The following is a 17,500-nucleotide window of genomic DNA, read 5'->3' on the forward strand; positions in this document are numbered from 1 at the left end:
CAGACCTAGGCCCTGCCTCCAAACTTCTGATGGAAATTCTTTATGCGATCGAGGATTTAATTTGAGTTTAAACAAATGAATTATTCCATGTTCGAAAAACTTATTAAAATCAGTCCACCCTGCAACTGAACAGTTAAAGGTGTTTTAATATCAAATTATGTAATATCTAAATAAATGTTACAGGAATACCAGAATGCATGTAGCTCACAAATAAATACAGTGACAAATCAAGTTTCATAATTGACACAATTTTCATACGTACTGGTGATTGTGCCTGTAGCTTCTGCCTTGGCTTTGTATATGCTGATGATGTGATGTACAAGATCTTCTGGTTGTGTAGCCATGGCTTTAAGAAGCAGTGGCCGGGTTTCATTGGCGTGTGTGTGCGTGTGCGTGTGCGTGTGTGTGTGTGTGTGTGTGTGTGTGTGTGTGTGTGTGTGCATGCATGCAGACTATGCTGGCTGGACACCCCTGCACGAAGCCTGTAACCATGGCAGCATTGAGTGTGTGCATGCCCTTCTCCAGCACTGCCCAGGCCTCCAGCTGGACAGCCAGGTAGAGGGCGTGAGCCCTCTGCATGACGCGCTGGTCAACCAGCACACACACATCGCCAAAATGCTCCTCCGCCATGCAGGTCAGTGCACACACACACACACACACACACACACACACACACACGCCATTCAGGTGCAACCTGAGAGACATGAGAACAGATGCACACTTACACAGGCCTCACAGACACACACACACACACGTCTGCATGTTCAAAAGAACTTAATGACATCAAACAATTCTTAGAAATCGCTGAAGTTCAAAACACTAGAGTTCTCAGCCCATGTGTGGAGTTTCATATTCCAACTTGGGAGTCTCATTTTCCAACATATTACATGTACACACTCATATTCTACACTCCCTGATAACTGCCTTGCGCCTACACTCACTGGTCATTTCATAGGTGCATTTTACGTGAATACCTGCAGACCACAGCTCACTGGCCGCCATGGTCAGGTCGTGTGTAACCCTCGACCGCGTTCCCTCCTGCTGGGGTTGTGACCCCACGGCTGTCCGCTGGACGCCACCCGAGAGTCACATGATGGTGGGTGTTGCCCTGGTGGCCTGCATCAGACACAGCGGTGTTACCGTCAAGGTCCAAAAATCCAGCCCACTGTGATTGTGTCCTCATCAACGGACGGTTTTTGTTGTAAGAAACCGTCCATTGATGGAGAGCTGAAGAACAGCTAATACAGAGAAAGAGGAGTCTCTGACTATACACCCAAAATGCCTTTTTAATGAAGTAGGTGGGGAGTTTTTGATGTACACTCTACACAGCATAATATTAGTGATTTACATAATTGCAATATAACAGCAGAATATAATTGATTAACTGCCCATTAATTGATCCATTGATTAATTAATTGATCCATTGATTAATTAATTGATCCATTGATTAATTAATTGTTTAACTACAATAGGCAACCTAGAGGACAGTCTCTCTCATTTACTAGAGACAATGTTCTTAAACCTGAGAAGGAATGTATGTAGCTGATTCCACTCAAGCATAAACAAAGTACATTTCATAAGCAAAAAGCCGAGTGAGGTGAGGCTTGCAGACGGGAGTGCTCTCCTGCACTCATCACACTGCAGCGCTGACGCGTTCCATCTGTGCACCATCATAACGCATCTGCGCAGGTGCCGGAGCTTCGGGTCTTCCCGAAGCGATTAGGAGCGTCAGGTTTGCGGCAGCACCGAAACCCGCACGCAGCGGAAATCTTGTCAGGACAGAAATGCTTTGGCGTGCCTGGCAGTGTGCCGTGTGTGTGCTTTGAAGTACATGTGACACGTGTCAACACACTGGTAGTGGGATAGCTGGGGGGGGGGGGTTCTTTCCCACGCGTCTCGACGCCACTCGCTGCTCTCCTCTGCAACGACTAATTATAGTTAATTTGATTCCGCTCCCTTGTTAACACATGTACATATTCTGGCCTCAAAAAGTAAATTACATTGGGATTGTTTGGTCCCGGTGAGAACGTGGGTTTTTTTTTTCCGAGCTGGCGGAGATTTGCCCAATAGAAGCCAATGAAAAGAGGTCAGGGGAGGATGTTTGGGAAATGAGAAGAGTGATGTGTCTGGGATGCAGACAGCTAGTGAGTGACACGCAAGCACGCAAGCTGAGGTGCGTTTGGTGCTGGTTGTGCTCGCGTTACTGAACGCTCAGTAGAAATATAGCACCAGTTAGGGATTCACTTAAAAATCAGATTATGATACCAAATTGGCACAGAAATATTTATTACAGCATGCCTAATGCAATGAAAATAGTTTGGCATTTCTAATGTTATGTTGCCAGCTGTTCTGTATTAGAAAAATGTGATATGCTGACATCAAACGCGGAAATGAATTGTCAGTGTCGGATTGACGTCTTGTATTAGCCCTGGCCCAACCCCCAAAGTGTGCTGTCAGCGCTACATGTGGGTTTGATAGCAACCCGCACGCTGGGTTTGATGCTTTTCTCCCCTGCTCCTCCTCTGCTATGCGGGCAGGCAACACCTTGCTCCCGCCGATGGTTCCCTTCATCGAGGCCAAGCAGGTCAACTGTTACAGCAGCTCAGACACAGCCCTCTCGGTCCGAGCGTCCTCCCCATGAAATAATAATGCCTGCAGGGTAAGAGGAGTGCGGCACCCGCCTTCCCCTCAAACCCCCGGGGCGCTGGCAGACCGAGGGGGTAGGTGGGGTTTGGGGGGGGCAGTCTTGCCCTTCTTTGCCCGAGGAGCAAACAGACACGTGTGTGTGTACGTGTGTGTGTGTGTGTGTGTGTGTGTGTGTGTGTGTGTGTGTGTGTGTGTGTGTGTGTGTGTGTGTGTGTGCGCACGCGCGCACACACACACACACACACACACACACTCCCCCTCCCTCTCATGCGCGCACACTCACACAGTCACGCCTACCCACGCAACCGCATCTTAAAGCTAGGAGATTTGAATTTTGCACAATGACCAGATTCTGCCCTGTCGGAGAGGAAGAGGGCTTGAAATGCTGGAGCCTCCGACCCAGACCTGGGGGGGGTGGGGCATTGAAAAGACCTTCAGGCAGCTGCTATAGGACTCGCATCTTAATGGTGGAGCAACGGCTGGAAGGCGTCCTCGGAGCAGTGCTTGAAAGGGAGAGGGCTGGTCGGCTGGCACGGCTTCTGGACCAGCTTCTGCCAGACTGCTGGGGTCCTTTTGAAAGCAGGGCAGGGGGAGATATTTGCATAAGAGGGTCCAGAGAGCTGAGGGCACCACTGACAAAATACTCGATTAATTGAAGCCTGTGATCATGTGGATTATTACTGTTAACACATTGGGTCGAGATGCATTACCCATTGGGTTTTTGCAACATGTGGTACCATGGTTGAACTAGGAGTGAATTTTGTGACATTAAGAGATTTTTATGGTTGCTGTACTACACGTGTAGTCACCGATGAAGCGTAAATGCTACATTGACAAATATCGGATCCCCTTTTTTTTGTGCACATGCAGTGGTCAGTGAGCTGATCTGCAACTGGAATGTGCTATGAAAGCTCATCTGGGGTGAGTCTGTGTCTGGTGGCACCGTTCTTTATCTGTCCAGCAAGGTGGCACAAGGCAGGTGGGCTTAGGGCCACATGGGTGTGTGTGTGTGTGTGTGTGTGTGTGTGTGTGTGTGTGTGTGTGTGTGTATGATGGGTGCCAAGAAATTGCACAAAGCTCTGATTGTCGTAACCCCCACCCCTGTCTCTGGGCCCCATGGGCTGTAATCTTTTCTAATCTGTGTGTATGTGCTGTGGCCAGTCTCTGTTAGCTCAGTGAAACATGATTACACACACACACACACGCACATACATAGAGAGCTCTGTTCACACTGGCAGATTTCTTAAGGACCTTTTAAAAGGATGACTTGTTACCTTGCAACAAAGTGTATGATGCATTCAGATATTGTAGAAATGAAATCTCTCTCTCCCCCTCCGTCATGTACTCCGGTGTGTGGGCATGCGTGTACACACACACACACACACACACACACACACACACACACACTCATTCTCCTTCTGTTCTTCCATTCTTCCCCCTGACTATCCTCTATTTCTAGTCTTTGCCTGCCCTCTAAAGGCCAAAGGGCTGCTTGCTGTGTGTGTGTGTGTGTGTGTGTGTGTGTGTGTGTGTGAGAGAGAGAGAGAGAGCTCTTTGAGCAAGTCTGTGGCAAAAGCACAAATGCAGTGAGGTTTGAATTCCCCTGTTCTGCCTCATCTGTGTGTTTAAGTGAGTATGTATAAGGGGCAGAACTTTTCTCAGGGAGCATAATTACACAGCCCTGCGTTTTAACGCTCCCGGGCTTCCACACACCTAACCTGAGCCAATCCCTGGCCTAGTTCACACGACTGCGTTGTGAGGAACGGGGAGTGGGTGGGAGTAGGGAGTGGGTCTGCCCCGCTGTGTGGCACAGCATAGAGAGGTACGCCAACCCCCGGCCCCTCTCAGCCGTAGTCCTGGTCCGGGTCTGGGCCTGTCGGCTTCATGGACTTGGTGGCGGTTGGTACTAGCGTGAGCAGAGAATGTGGGTCACCTCGAACCCTTTACTGTCGGCTGCGGTCCCAGCCAAAGGATCCGGTGCAGTCCGCCCCAAGCTTCTCGTGGCCGAGGAGACGGAATTCAGCGCAGAGACATCTTGATTTTAAACGAGATACTTATCCGGCCATTAATATTAAAAACTTACTCTTTGTGTTCCTTTCTACATGCGGTTTATATTTCTAGATGTATTGCACTTCCCAAGGATAAATGACACAGCCAAGTAGACAAGTACTCCAGGTACTTCCTGTTCTTTAATCAAGCAGCTTCTTCCAGCTTACTTTGAGGTCTCATGCTCTCTGACTGCTGTTTAGAGCCTACGTAAGTGTTCTGCCACACTGCATCCCTTTTGATGCGAGTCCTTCATTAGCGTCGTCTAACAGACAAAAACGCCACGGTCACAGAAGAGCCAGTACAATTTCTTTTTCTTTCGTCCGGGAGCTTAAAGAGAAGGGATTTAAAGGCACAGTTCGCTTTGAAGGACAGAAGTGCCACCTACATTCATGCGACTGCTGCGCGACGACGTAAAACATGGCTACTTTAAGGGAACACCTCGGTGAAGACTCTGCTATACAAACTGTTCGCTTACCTCAACTGTGCGCATTCAGCCGAGGTCTCCAGGTCACACTTGGCTTCTGCAGCACTGGTGCTAAGGGCTAACATTGCAAAGTAGCAATGAAGTGTACTCGTCATCCGTTAGCACAATTCCCGTCGCCCGCGTCAACAGCCACCTCAGAGCCGATCTGATAAATGAATCCTAGTCATCCCCGTGGTTCCTGCCACCGTACGCTCATGTCGTCTAATTGTTTCATCGTGTTTTTGAAGTTGGACCTTTTGTTGCATCACTCAACGAATGGCTGAAAATTGCAGCCATCTTGAATTTTATTTGCAACCTATTAAATATCACTTTGCACAAGCAACAGTTGGCACAGACAGGGCGAGTGGAAGGAAGTAACACAGATGCCATGCAGATTTCCTGCCCTTCAAATCCATTACCTCCCGTAAAACTGCACAGTGGCTGTATCACATGGACACATGCTGACAGCATGCGTGCATAAACATTTGATGCGAGACCGTGATTTATGACAAGACGACAGCCAGCAAATAACTCCGAGGATAAATAATAGGAAAAAGAATTAGAATACAGTTAGGCCGGGAATGTTTTATTAAAATCCCCAAACTGAATTTTGGTATTTCACATAAGTGGGTTTCTTTTAAGTTTATTTTAGACTAATATTGTGGCATGCTGTTGACATCATGCCAAGTCGTACACACATAAGATGTACAATAAAATGTTCTTCCAAATTCACAAACTAGGAGATGTGAAGCTACAAAACAAGCAGGAGGAAATTCAGTCCATCTTTCACCCATGCAAGGATCCCCCAGCTGTCTCAGAACATTTTGGAGGCAGAAGAAAGGGGGGAAAAAAAACATTCCCCGTTCCAGCTTGTTAAACACACGTCACATCAAGCACTCAGGGCAGCTCTGTTTGACCTTACTGTGTTTTGACCTTACTCTCATGACTGTATATCTGGGTAGTAGAAAGTTCTCATCAATGATCTTTTGTTCTTTTTTGTTCTTCCTCGGTTTCTCATTCTTCTTCTCTCCCTTGATAAAGGTCCTTGCAGATAACCCTTGTGAACATCGTGACTATCCCTGTCGCTGCATGCGGCATGCGGATTCCTCAGCCTTCTTGTTGAGCCGAGGTCTAAGGACAGACAAACACTGACCGCCGGCGTACTCTTTTAAAGCGGTAACAGCTCGTGAGCCGTTACTGAGGAGCGATGGAGAAAGATGATGCAGTCTTCATTGCCTCCTTTGCCTGGTATGTCATGTACGTCATCCCTGGCCTACATGCGGAAGCTTAGAAAACCCGGAGACCTCACAAGAGGCGCGGACCGAGCTTCCGCACTCAGGACCGCACGCTCGCGCTGGGCTTAGGGCGTCAAGTGCGGCTCCGCTGCTGAATTTGCAGCAGCTCGGAGTGAAGAAAGGGCCACACTTGACATGGTCTGCTCCTCCTGGGCTTCTTATGAGCACGTGGGCAAGGACGTCTGCCTACCGAGCTGCCTTTAAATAGGCTTTTTTTTCCCTCTCTCTTAATTTCACTCGTGAAATAGACGGGGAGGAGAGAGAGAATGTCAAAGCTTTTCAGCGTGAACTCAGACCATTTCCACTGTCCCCTTTGTGTAATGAGAATTTTTCTCAAATGTTATGTAGCATTAGTGTGAACTGGAATACTACATCTGAAAGAACGATGACTGTTAAAGGGCTTGTCTGAGAAGTGGGGATTGTCTGAAACACCCAATAGCTTCTTCACAGCATCGGAGGCTATTCAAACGATTCATTCCTCTCTTGCGATATACCAAATGCTCAGATCTGGTTCCTTAGATTTCCTTATATTGACATTCCTATCTCTGCACAAAAAGAGAACCCGTCTTAATTCTGTAATATTAAGTACATTATCTATTGTGATATAGAAGTCAAATGTGTGAAAAATGTTCCTCAGTTCCATATCAGAAAATGGAACTTTGGACTTTATTTTTATTTTATCATAATATTTTATTATATTAAGATATTGGGGACTTTATTACTCTAAGATGTTTGGGACTTTCGCCTTTTTTTATTATGGTTTATAATGCCCTGCATGATGTTATGTTTAAGTCTAAGATTCATTATTAGATAAGTAAAAACCATTTCATGCAATTTAACTTTTCAGCAAGTTCCGTGTGCCCAAGAGAAAGTCCGCATTTAGAGGAACTGTGTGTGCGTGTGTGTGTGTTCCCTGGCTGAATCCCACTGCTGTTCATTTTTTTTTGCCTTATTTCAAAATTGAACTGCACTGATTTAGCTTGCTTGTGCTATTTGATTTTGAATGATATCGTAGCGTAATGCTTCACAGCTTGTTTTGATTGGCACCAAATGTAGATGCGTACGGGTTGTTTTCACGTTATTTTTTTCAGACAGAACAGTGTTGCCTCCAGCTCAGAAGCTTCTTCTTAAACTACCATTCTCCCGTGATTGGACTCTCATGTTCTTCCTCCCTGGCTTGTCTTCGCTGCTTCTCCCGTAGGTTCGGCACTGTTGCAGGTGCGTGACAATTACGGCCGCACCCCTCTGGACCTGGCCCCGTCGCCAGAGGTGCGGGAGGAGCTCCGACGCTGTGCGTGCGAGGGTGACAGCCGGGAGTCCCTGGAGGCACTGGGCACAGACGTGCGAGACCTGAGCCTCATAGAGACCTGCTCATGCCTTCTCAGCTCCCTCCTCCTCTCCTACCTCCAGGAGCACCACATCCTCTCCTGCGACGCCCCAGACCCACCCCTGGACCTCGGCCCATCCAAAGCCCGGGCGCTGATGAGCTTAAACCCCGGGGTAGTGGCCTCTCTCTGGGGAGACTCGGAGGCAGTCTCCCTGGCCAAGGACCTGAGGACTCTGATGAACATGGAGCTGTATGTGCCACATGCTAGCCCAGCACTAAGGCAGTGCCAGGGTCCACACACTAGCCTGTTCCTGCACCTGCTGTTCGACTTGCAGGATGAGGGGTCCGCGCTGCGGAGCGGACAGCCTGTCCAGACCCTAACCAGTCTGCCCTCAGCTGGGCCGCTTTCTTAAAGGTCTTAATCCATGATGATGATGATTGTTGTTGTTAATATACAGTTCATATTGTCATTAATAAACAAGTCTACTTTTTTTACACGCTGACCTTGAATGTTTTGGAAGTCAAATACTTTTTGAATCACATCTGGAGGTCTACTTTTTTCATTTTGTTACGTAATGGTGTTAGTTATGAATGTAAATTAGTTGTGTAATATAATGAAGCTGGTTAAAGCAGCTCATCATCTTTGTATTCATCAGACTGTATTTGGTTTTTCTGTTCATGAGGTTCTTTATTAAAGAATAAAACAACTCAGTGCAGAGTGTGAGCCTGTATTTATTCTCGGGGCATATCTTTTTTCTTTTAATTTGTTTGTTTCGTCTCGCCTTCTGTCTTCTGATTTCATCAGCTCCATCTGATCCTACATCAGTACTTACAAATAGCCCCTAAATATTGTCTTTGGTCTGCCACAGGGAAAAAGTCTGCAAATTAACTACATGAATCACATCTGCCATAAATTAATATGGGCTACAGGACTAGCATGTAGTTTCATAAGTGCCTTATGATTAGCATGTACCTTTTCACCCCACATGGTAAGTGCTACTACATTTCAAAACCTGTGATGTAGTACAAGATCTGAATGAGTCAAATATGGAGTGTGTGGAAAGGGGCCTGTATTTAAAAAGGTGTTACTATATATGAAAGGGGCCATAACTGTGTAAATGTTTTCTAATCACCAATATAGAATCCTGATCCTAAATGGCACTTATTGGCATTCTGCATGTGTTTCCAATAGCCCCACAAACCACAACAGGCATCAAGCAGCCGTCCATTCAGAAACTCACCTTGGTGCCAGGTGCCCTCTGTCCTGAAGTCCCCGTGCCCAGGGCCTTGTGTGGGGCAGTCCTGTGCTCATCGAAGCCCGGCACAGAGGACGGGTCTTAACCCGGCCCCGCGACGCAGGACAGATCCAGACCGACTCCATCTGTATGCCAGGTGGGGTTTAGCCTCAGACGCTTCACTTTCCTGATCCCAGCACGGCCCCTCTGGGTCAAACCCCTGACCTACGGTTCCCGTGAAGGATGGTCCGTTTCCTGAGCCGGGGCTCCGGGAGGTGACGAGGGATCGGCGTGGCAGGGTGGGACGGCGCCGGATTAGAGCTGAACCCGAGATGGCGAGATGGTGGGCCGAGCCTGACAGGCCGAGAGCGATGGAGCGGCGTGCGGGGCTAATTAATACCAAACGCCCACACCCCCGCCCTCTCATCTCTTGTAGCGGTAATGATTAGCGTCTGGCTGCGATGGTGCTCGTGGTGAGGCGTGGTGTGTGGTGCTCCCTGGTCATATTGACTAACAGCAGGAATCCCACCGGCCGAGGGACAGCCAGACTAATAAATGATTGGGGGGGGGGGCATTGGAGGCCCCTCTGGCCCCTCTGCATGAAACAAGAAGGCCCTCCATCATCCTGTGTACGGTTTGCATCAAAGACGTGCCCGAGTCCTTCGGTAGGAACAGGAGGCCTGGCCGAAGAGGGGCACGCGCGCGGCAGAGAAGCAGGATTAATGGAGGAGCAGCAAGTCAGGCATGACAGATTACGCACGCATGTAAAAAGGGGAACACCTTGGACACACCTGGGTGGCAGGAGCTCCGTAAATCCACTGTCAAGAGTGAGGGAAAAAAAGGAAGATTCCTACATGGGAATGGCAGGGGGGATCTGCCTCATGTACTTTGCAGTTTGAGTTTAGACTTGATGGCTAGAATACTTAAAGAATTTATGGTCTCTTAAACACCGTTTTCCTCTGAACAGGAAGGTTTAATTACATTTAGCATTTGTATCGTTCATCAATTATTCTCCTCTTTAGATATGACAAACAGGACAAAAAACAGGAGATGCTAAAAAATATTTAATATTCCTCAGATTTTCTTATTTTGAAAAGTAAATGACATACTTCTGAATGCATTTATTTGAGCATTTTAGCACAGCTCTTCCGTTCTCTGCCTACACATGCTATAATTACCACCTCATCCAACCGTTCAGAGTTCATGATGTGGGAACAGATAACACTGCAGGCGTGAACATCTTCAAGAGAAACTACACACAGAACTATACATCATCACTATACATACATCATCTGACCATTTACAAGCATATATATAATGTACACTGAGAATATTTACAGTTTAAAAATAAAACTCAAATAGTTTCAAAAATCACAGCAAATGAATGTGCCTTGCCTTTGATGGTAACGTTGCATTCAACAACAATATTGGTCTTTACTGTTAATATTCCTTAAAAAGTTCCACTTTGGTTTTCTTGTAAACATAGCATATATACCTTTAAAAAAGTTTAATTTTTTTTTTCTTGGATGCGAAAAGACACAATATATTCACTGGATAATTAAAAAGAAACTTAAACAGTACATACACAGTCAGGCTTGGAAAAAAAAAAAACATCCATCCCTTTGAAAACATGAGTGCTCTCATTATTTTCTGATTTTTATTGGTGCTATCAATGTCTTGGTCAGCGGGGAGAACGTTGTTTTTGTAAGGAAATGCGCCCCACCAAATCACTTGGCTTTCCAGTGGCAGACGTGACCGTACGGAAGGGAAGCAATGAGTGGTTTTTTCGTCTCGTCTCCTCACGAGGGACTGGGGCAGTGGGAGACTCCTCTGATGGTGCAGTTGCTGCGATTTCTCAGATCCCTCTCGGGGCAGCGGGCGCAGCCTGAGCCGTGACCCCCTCCTCCAACGGGCGGATGGAGGGGTGGAGGCGGCGGAGCGAGCTGAACCCAGCAGTAGGCTGGTGGGAAGAGCTACAGCGGCGGCGTAAACTCCCATCTCCCCGCCCCACTGCCAAGTCCCCAACGCAGCCCATCACGCGCTATCCGCGCTTCCGTCAAGACTGCCCCTCCCTACAAAGACTGCCCCAGCAGAGCTATTTGCCCCAACAAAGTTCTCCCTCCCTACCCAGGCAGCGTGTCTCCGGGGAGACATCAAAGAAGAGGGATGGCCGGGAGCAGCAGGTGGGGTCGGGGCAGAGGAGAGGAGATGATCGGGGGCTCCGCAACACGATTAGCGCGGCACTCCCCTGCCATACTGAGCACCTGTGCCGACATTCACATTAGCAAGGAGGCGCATCCTGGCGTCTCCAGGAGAAAACACAATATACTGCACCCTGCAGCATGGCGAGGAGCAGGCTGTGGCCCAGGACATGCAGCCGGACCACAGCAGATGTCATATACGTCATATATAGCTACTATCGGCATGCCACTATTTAGTTGGGGTTTTTTTTGGCTTGTTTTTTATTGTTTTTTATAATGAAGTGTAGATGAACCAAGCAGGTGTCATTCATTCTGTTACAATGTAATCAGAAATCATCAGAAATATTTTAAGAAATTCAGAAATACCAGATATTCCAGCTCCCCCCCTCCCTCACCCCTAGTTATGGCCATAAATCGAACTGCAACAGGCTTTGCTGACAACTCTAATAACTGTTGCCTAACAGCTGTGGAAGGCTCTGGGTGTGGTCCTCGCTGAGCTCTGGAAATTGCAGAGCCCAAACTGCACCCTACCCATCATATATTCCCCCCTCACACAACAGCGATGCGACAGGCCAGCTCGACGGGGCGCACCGCTGCTGTTCGGGGCCGCACCCCCTCCGCCGGGCCGGAAGGACACCTTGGGGTTTTAGCGGCGAGCGCCGGGTGCCACGCGGTGACAAATCGCTCCTGCTGCACGTCTCTAAAAGGGGTCAAGAGCTTTCTGTGCTCTCCTCTGTGTAAAACGTAAACACGTGCGGCAGAAACCCTCACGGCGATAATTAAAAGTGCTCCTCTTTCCTTCCTTCCTTCCTTCCTTTCTTTTTTTTAAACGTTCGCCCCTCACGCTCCTCTGGACTGCACAGCAGTGTCAAGGAGCAGAGGATTAAAAAAAGAGAGAGAGAAGGGGGGGGAAGAGAGAGAGGGAAAGAGGGAGATGGGGGAGGGAGAGAGAGAGAGAGAGAGAGAGAGAGAGGAAAAGACAGAACATCTTAGAGTGGTGCTTTTCTCCTTGGCGTGCTACGTTCAGAGGGGAGTCCGTGGGAGGAGGAAGAGAGCTACCCTGGGTTGTTTTTCTTTCTTTTATTTGGGCTGTGACTTGGATCCAGTTTCAGCTCTCGGTACTGCACCTGTTAAAACACACACACACACACACACACACACACACAATCAGGTGGGCAGCGTTAAGAATCCAATAACAACAGGGGGAGGTGGTGCACCGGGGTTGGGAGCTTCTGGGATGGGCTCAGAAAAGTAAACAGCACAAAGAGGTGAGGATGCAGCAGGATGTCCCAGCTGCCCGGTTCAGAGCTGACCCCTGACTTCCGCAACCGCTCTCGGGCTCAGCGCGGCTCAGGCTGAGCGGGGCATGTGCGCGTTCTCCATCCAGCTCTTCAACATGTGTTTCCTAACCGTCAAATCTGTTTCAAATGGCATTCGCAGAACCAGACACAAAGTCATAGAGCAGCTATTATTCCGAGAGACGAAAGAAACCGCACGGGCTTCGCTGTGTAAGAGCTGAATCAAAGAGGGTGCAGAGAGGGCAGGATGGAGACTTCCTCTCCAGCTTACATCCAGCACGGCAGAGATTTTATTTTAATCGGCTCTGGTTTGCCTGCAGCGCTCTGGCTGGGACGCGGCCTTAATCCACGCATTGTGCAACCTTTCCTCTCAAATCCCCCATAATCAACGGACAGCGGAAAGATAGTTCACTTCGTTAGACACGGATCCGTGAGCGGATGGGCAAGAACCTGTCACTTGTTGAGAGCCGCGGGACCAAAGGAGGCGCGCTGTCCCGGGGGTGACGGAGAGGCGGGCAGAGAGCAGAGGACTTAACCTGGCTGAGGCTGTGGGCAGGCTGTGGGCAGGCGATAAACTGTGGGTGACTGCTCTGAGACGCAGAGCTGGCGCTCCCTCATCTCCCAGTGCAGTCCAGGCCAGATTTCTGAGCAACACTCAAAGCACCGAAAGGGGGGAAGCAGAGGGAGGAAATGGGTGTTGGGGAGGTGAGGGAAATCGATGGTGAAAGAAGCACACAGTGCGTGTAAATCCAAAGCAAAAGAAAAAAGTGAACTCGGGGGGGGAGATACGAGAGACGCAATTGCCATTATGCTCACGTGACCAGCTCAGGGCCGCGCGTCAAAGTGAGACGTGGGGAGTCTCACGCCCAACAAAAAAGGCAAAGCAGAAGTCGCCTCATGTCAGGCTCGCAGCGGCGGTGAGGAAGGCAGACGGCACCGATCGGCCAGTCGCCCCCTCCCGTGCCTACGAGGCAGAACCTCCACACCCCCGTCGCCTCTGATCTGGGCCGCAAGGTCGTGTGACATCGTCCCCTGGGGTGAGACGCAGCCCAGAGGCCGCTGACTAGATGCGACGAGCATCTGTTGCCGCCATCGGAGGTGGAGATCCATCTGAAGACGGTCTCCGTTTAGAGGCGGGACACAGACGTCTTCCCACCATCCGTCTAGCACATGTTGTTTTTCACGTTGTGTCTCTGTAGCATAAATATACCACTGCAGTATGTAAGCTGACATCTGCGGAAACTGTAATGAGTGCGTGGCCGCCTCCGCCACTTTAAATCATGTGCTGTAATATTTCATTTCTTAAAATCTTTGAAACACAATAGAATTCTGTACTTTGCTGGGGAGGTTGGGCCATGTACCAAAGTATTTCTTTTGTTAAAATGCAATGTGTAAATGAAAGAAGCAAGCTGAATGACCTTTAGTTACAACTGCTGAAAACACACGACAACATGTAACATGCGAGTCTACTGTATAACTGTATATGCCCTTTTCAAAAGTGTTGTTCCCTGTATGGTAGCCTAATAGGGTCATTATTTCTGGATTTTAAAGCTTGCATGTCATAGCTATGGCTGACTTTGGAAACCCTACCGAAGTAAGCGTAAACAAAACTTTGCAAAGTTGACAACATCCAGCTCACCGACAGTGAACCTAATGGAAGAAAAGAAATGGGGTGAAAAATGAAGAAGAAGAAGAAAAAAAAAACAATAACTCCAAAACAAAACAACAACAACAAGAAAAAAAACAAAACAAAACAACAAAGAAGCCTTCAGAAGGGCACTGCTGCCAGGATGCACCTGTACAGGTTCCATTACAGTTAACGCATGACAGCCCTGCAACACGCACTCACCCCAGTTTAATGATCCGCCGCCGCTAACGCCGAAATCAAGCCCCGCCAACAGCAGCATGGGAATTAAAGATGGGAGAACGCTGAGAGCAGAATGATGGGCAGGTGAAAGCGTGACCGTGGTGAGCTAGCAATTTGGGGGAAGTGGCTGGTACCATGCGATCGGCCGTGCGAAGACCCCGAGCTGCTCAAAGGCTGCTCCACCCTCTGCGCCCCCCTGCACCTACGTGAGCGCTACATAAACCGGCTTTGAAGCGCACGTGTGTGTCAAGCGTGGCAGGGGTGGGGTGGGGTGGTGTTAGGGGTGTGCGCCTACACAAGCGCGGCGTTTAGCGGTGTCAAGGTGCCGTCCTGGGACCTGGCAACGCCTCTCCGCCGAGTGGGGCTTGCGGTTTGAAGCCACAGCGGTGGCAGACAAATATAAATAAGTAAACGGAAATAAGCCGAAACATTTTTAATGATACTATGTTATGCTGTTTATACATAACCCCGGCTTCATCTCCAGTGACACCTAACCCAGCGTCAGGGGTATTAAACACTCCTAACTAAAAAGCCACAGACGCCTGCAAACGGGAGAATCCCGTCTATTGTCGAGAGGAAGAAACGCGTCAAGGTGAAAGCTGGCAAGCGCGAGGCGGAAGGCGCGGGGGAAAGTTTCGCCGCAAGTTTCGGAAATATTTGGATGCGCACTAATTGCTTGTTTAAACTTCTGCGCAAGAGTCCCGAGCGACGCGGAGCACTCGCTCCGATGCGACGGGTGACAAAAGTTGGAGCCACAGGACGGAAGCCACGGGACACGCTCAGACCTTTTTCATCTTTCCCCCAGGAATAGTGAAAACTTTCCACCGCACTGTATCGGCCCCCGCTTCTCGCACCCCTCCGGAAGCGGATATGCCCTTCTTCCCAGGTGATAGATCAGCGAGCGTTGTGTACAGATGCGCGGCTGCATTTTAATCTTGCATTTGCATAGGCCATAATGGGGCCCTCGGCGCACTAATTGCTAGCGTCCCACTTCACATTCTACGCCTCCATTGGCTAATGGCATCATAAAGCATCCTGGCGATAGGACACGTCTCCAGCACCGGGTGGAGAATACTTAAGTCGGCAACAGTGGTTGGCCTCATTTAAGAGACATAAAAGATTCCCTTGGATCAGAGAGCTAGCTTACTGAGGCATGAAATCAAAACCGTTCAACCAAGGGCCATACGTGCAAGGTAAAGCTAGTCTCCGAGGGAACTGAGTATGCTGAATCAAACAAAAAAATGCATGGTATAAAGGAGTGTAGTTAACAGGTAGCACAGCAGGTACACGGCAGAGTTTAACGTTACCACTGAAACGTGGTCCGATCCCTGGAGCTCTGGGGAAGGTCCATGTCTAAGACGCTCGCTCCTCAGGGCAGCTATAGCCACGCAATTTAATCCTAACACTGTCATTAGGAGGCAAGCACAACAACCCACCCCCACACACAGATATATACCCACACCCACCACTGGAGGCTGGGGCAATTCAGTTCTTCCACAAAGACACCATGTACTGATGGGCTGCAATATGGATGCCCTTTATATAAAGATTCATTAGAAGCTCATGAGTTCTGCTTGTTCTGAGGCACCTCCAAATGATCCGTAATGCGGCAGTGGCTCTTCTCCGCCCTGCAGGGCCGTCAGTAAGGGACTGTGTGGGAGGTTTGGGTCACGGCAGGGCGTCAAAAATAGCGCTTCATTTGTCATCTGCGCGGAACAGTCGAGCCCCAGGGCGCCCACAGGACGCACCCCGATGCAGGGACGCTTCATCTGAGACTCTGGTGTCCCTTAGCAGAGGACAGCGTTGTCCCCCTTGGGCGTCTGTAACCCAGAAAAACAGAGGTGAGGTGAAGGGACCTGCGTAGGCAGCTCTGGGTGGGGATCCAGAGCGGAACGTTCCTGACTCATGCGGCGTCACGCGGCGCTACCACTGTGTGCAGGAAAGGTCACTTTTCCCAGACCGGCCCAAAATCGAGGTGCAACAGCCCGGGGCCGATCGGCCCGGCTCCGCACAAGCCCTGCCTCATTAGGCAGCACCTCCGCCAGGTCGCCCTGGCTACCGAGACCTTCTGGGCTCCGGGTGCTCTGGTTGGGTGGGTGCGCCTTACGGAGATAGCCCCTCCCTTTGGGAGAGGCACTCCCGGGCCTACCTGCGGCTGCGTGACACTCAGAAAAGCCGGGCAGGGCCCGGGGATTATGACCCCGGAAAGATCAAAGGCATCACACTGCCTGGGGTCCATCAAAGGCAAAAACGAGTCGGTGCTGATGTGGCAAGCGATTGGCCCCAGATCAGAGTCCCCACGATGGTCCAGGCACTCGGCACCACAGGGGCTTAGGCCAGCACAGAGGACAGAGGATAACAAGCAGCACCAGCGGTTACGAGAGCAGAGCTTCGACCGCAGAAGGGTTGTGGGAGCAGCCGGCACCACGCTAGTCTCACGCCTGACGGACAAGCAGAGTGAGGAAGGATTACTTCTTTACTCTAATCAGCACGAGGAGGTACCACACAGCAAGGAGTTCGATAAATCTATGTATGGCGTCGGGTGCAGAGTTTACACTTCACACGTAATTTATAAGATCTGAATGGCCTAAACTTCAGACATATCAGGATCACACACCTCATTAAGTCTAATCCAAATGGCATTACATAATTATGTGTAATTAACTGTCAAGTTTAGCATGTAAAAAGTGCCACTCACATAGTAAAGGTCTGAGCTTTTGCTTGTGTATGAAGTCTACTTATCAACCTCTGCACTGTAATGAGGCAAAACACTGCTGGTGACGATAAGAAAAGAATTTCCTGATTCTGCATTTATGCAGATGAGCATGAAAGTGAGACATAATTTAAAGAACAGAAAAAAAAAATAGCAGAGTCTGAGTCTGAACGCTCCCCGGACCTCTACAAAGGCACACTGAGAAAGCTGTAGCACACACACAGCTGTAGCACCAGGCACACGGCCACGCCGGGAAGATGACCCCTATCAACAAATATGTTCTCCAACGTAGGCCAAAGCAGAGCTAATGGGAACATATGCAGATGGGAAACCAGCCTCTCTCACACACACACACACACACACACACACACACTCACTGGGTAACTGCTGGGTAACTCAAGACCAG

At 49.2% G+C, this 17,500-nt stretch overlaps 2 protein-coding genes across 12 annotated transcripts in view; one reads left to right on the forward strand and one right to left on the reverse strand.

The window, feature by feature from the left end:
* The window catches only part of slf1 (SMC5/6 complex localization factor 1), a 21,252-nt gene extending 12,761 nt beyond the window's left edge, over positions 1–8,491 (forward strand). For 2 of the 5 annotated variants that reach the window (XM_027006228.3, XM_081715007.1), the window contains 2 exons: positions 452–634; positions 7,655–8,491. In XM_027006228.3, coding sequence (XP_026862029.2) covers positions 452–634; positions 7,655–8,193 — 722 coding nt within the window. In that variant the 3' untranslated portion in view covers positions 8,194–8,491. Of the gene's footprint in view, positions 1–451; positions 635–6,199; positions 6,407–7,654 lie in introns of all 5 variants that reach the window. The other 3 variants (XM_035529876.2, XM_027006230.3, XR_014123959.1) reach the window with 2 other exon arrangements.
* A 1,575-nt stretch (positions 8,492–10,066) lies between these two features.
* The window catches only part of mctp1a (multiple C2 domains, transmembrane 1a), a 116,313-nt gene continuing 108,879 nt past the window's right edge, over positions 10,067–17,500 (reverse strand). For all 7 annotated transcript variants that reach the window (XM_035529707.2, XM_035529705.2, XM_035529706.2 and 4 more), the window contains one exon: positions 10,067–12,343. In XM_035529707.2, the coding sequence (XP_035385600.1) occupies positions 12,272–12,343 (72 nt within the window). In that variant the 3' untranslated portion in view covers positions 10,067–12,271. The remainder of the gene's footprint in view (positions 12,344–17,500) is intronic.

Source organism: Electrophorus electricus, chromosome 5 (assembly GCF_041902795.1).
Source record: "Electrophorus electricus isolate QZ-2024a chromosome 5, ASM4190279v1, whole genome shotgun sequence".
Taxonomy (NCBI): Eukaryota; Metazoa; Chordata; class Actinopteri; order Gymnotiformes; family Gymnotidae; genus Electrophorus; species Electrophorus electricus.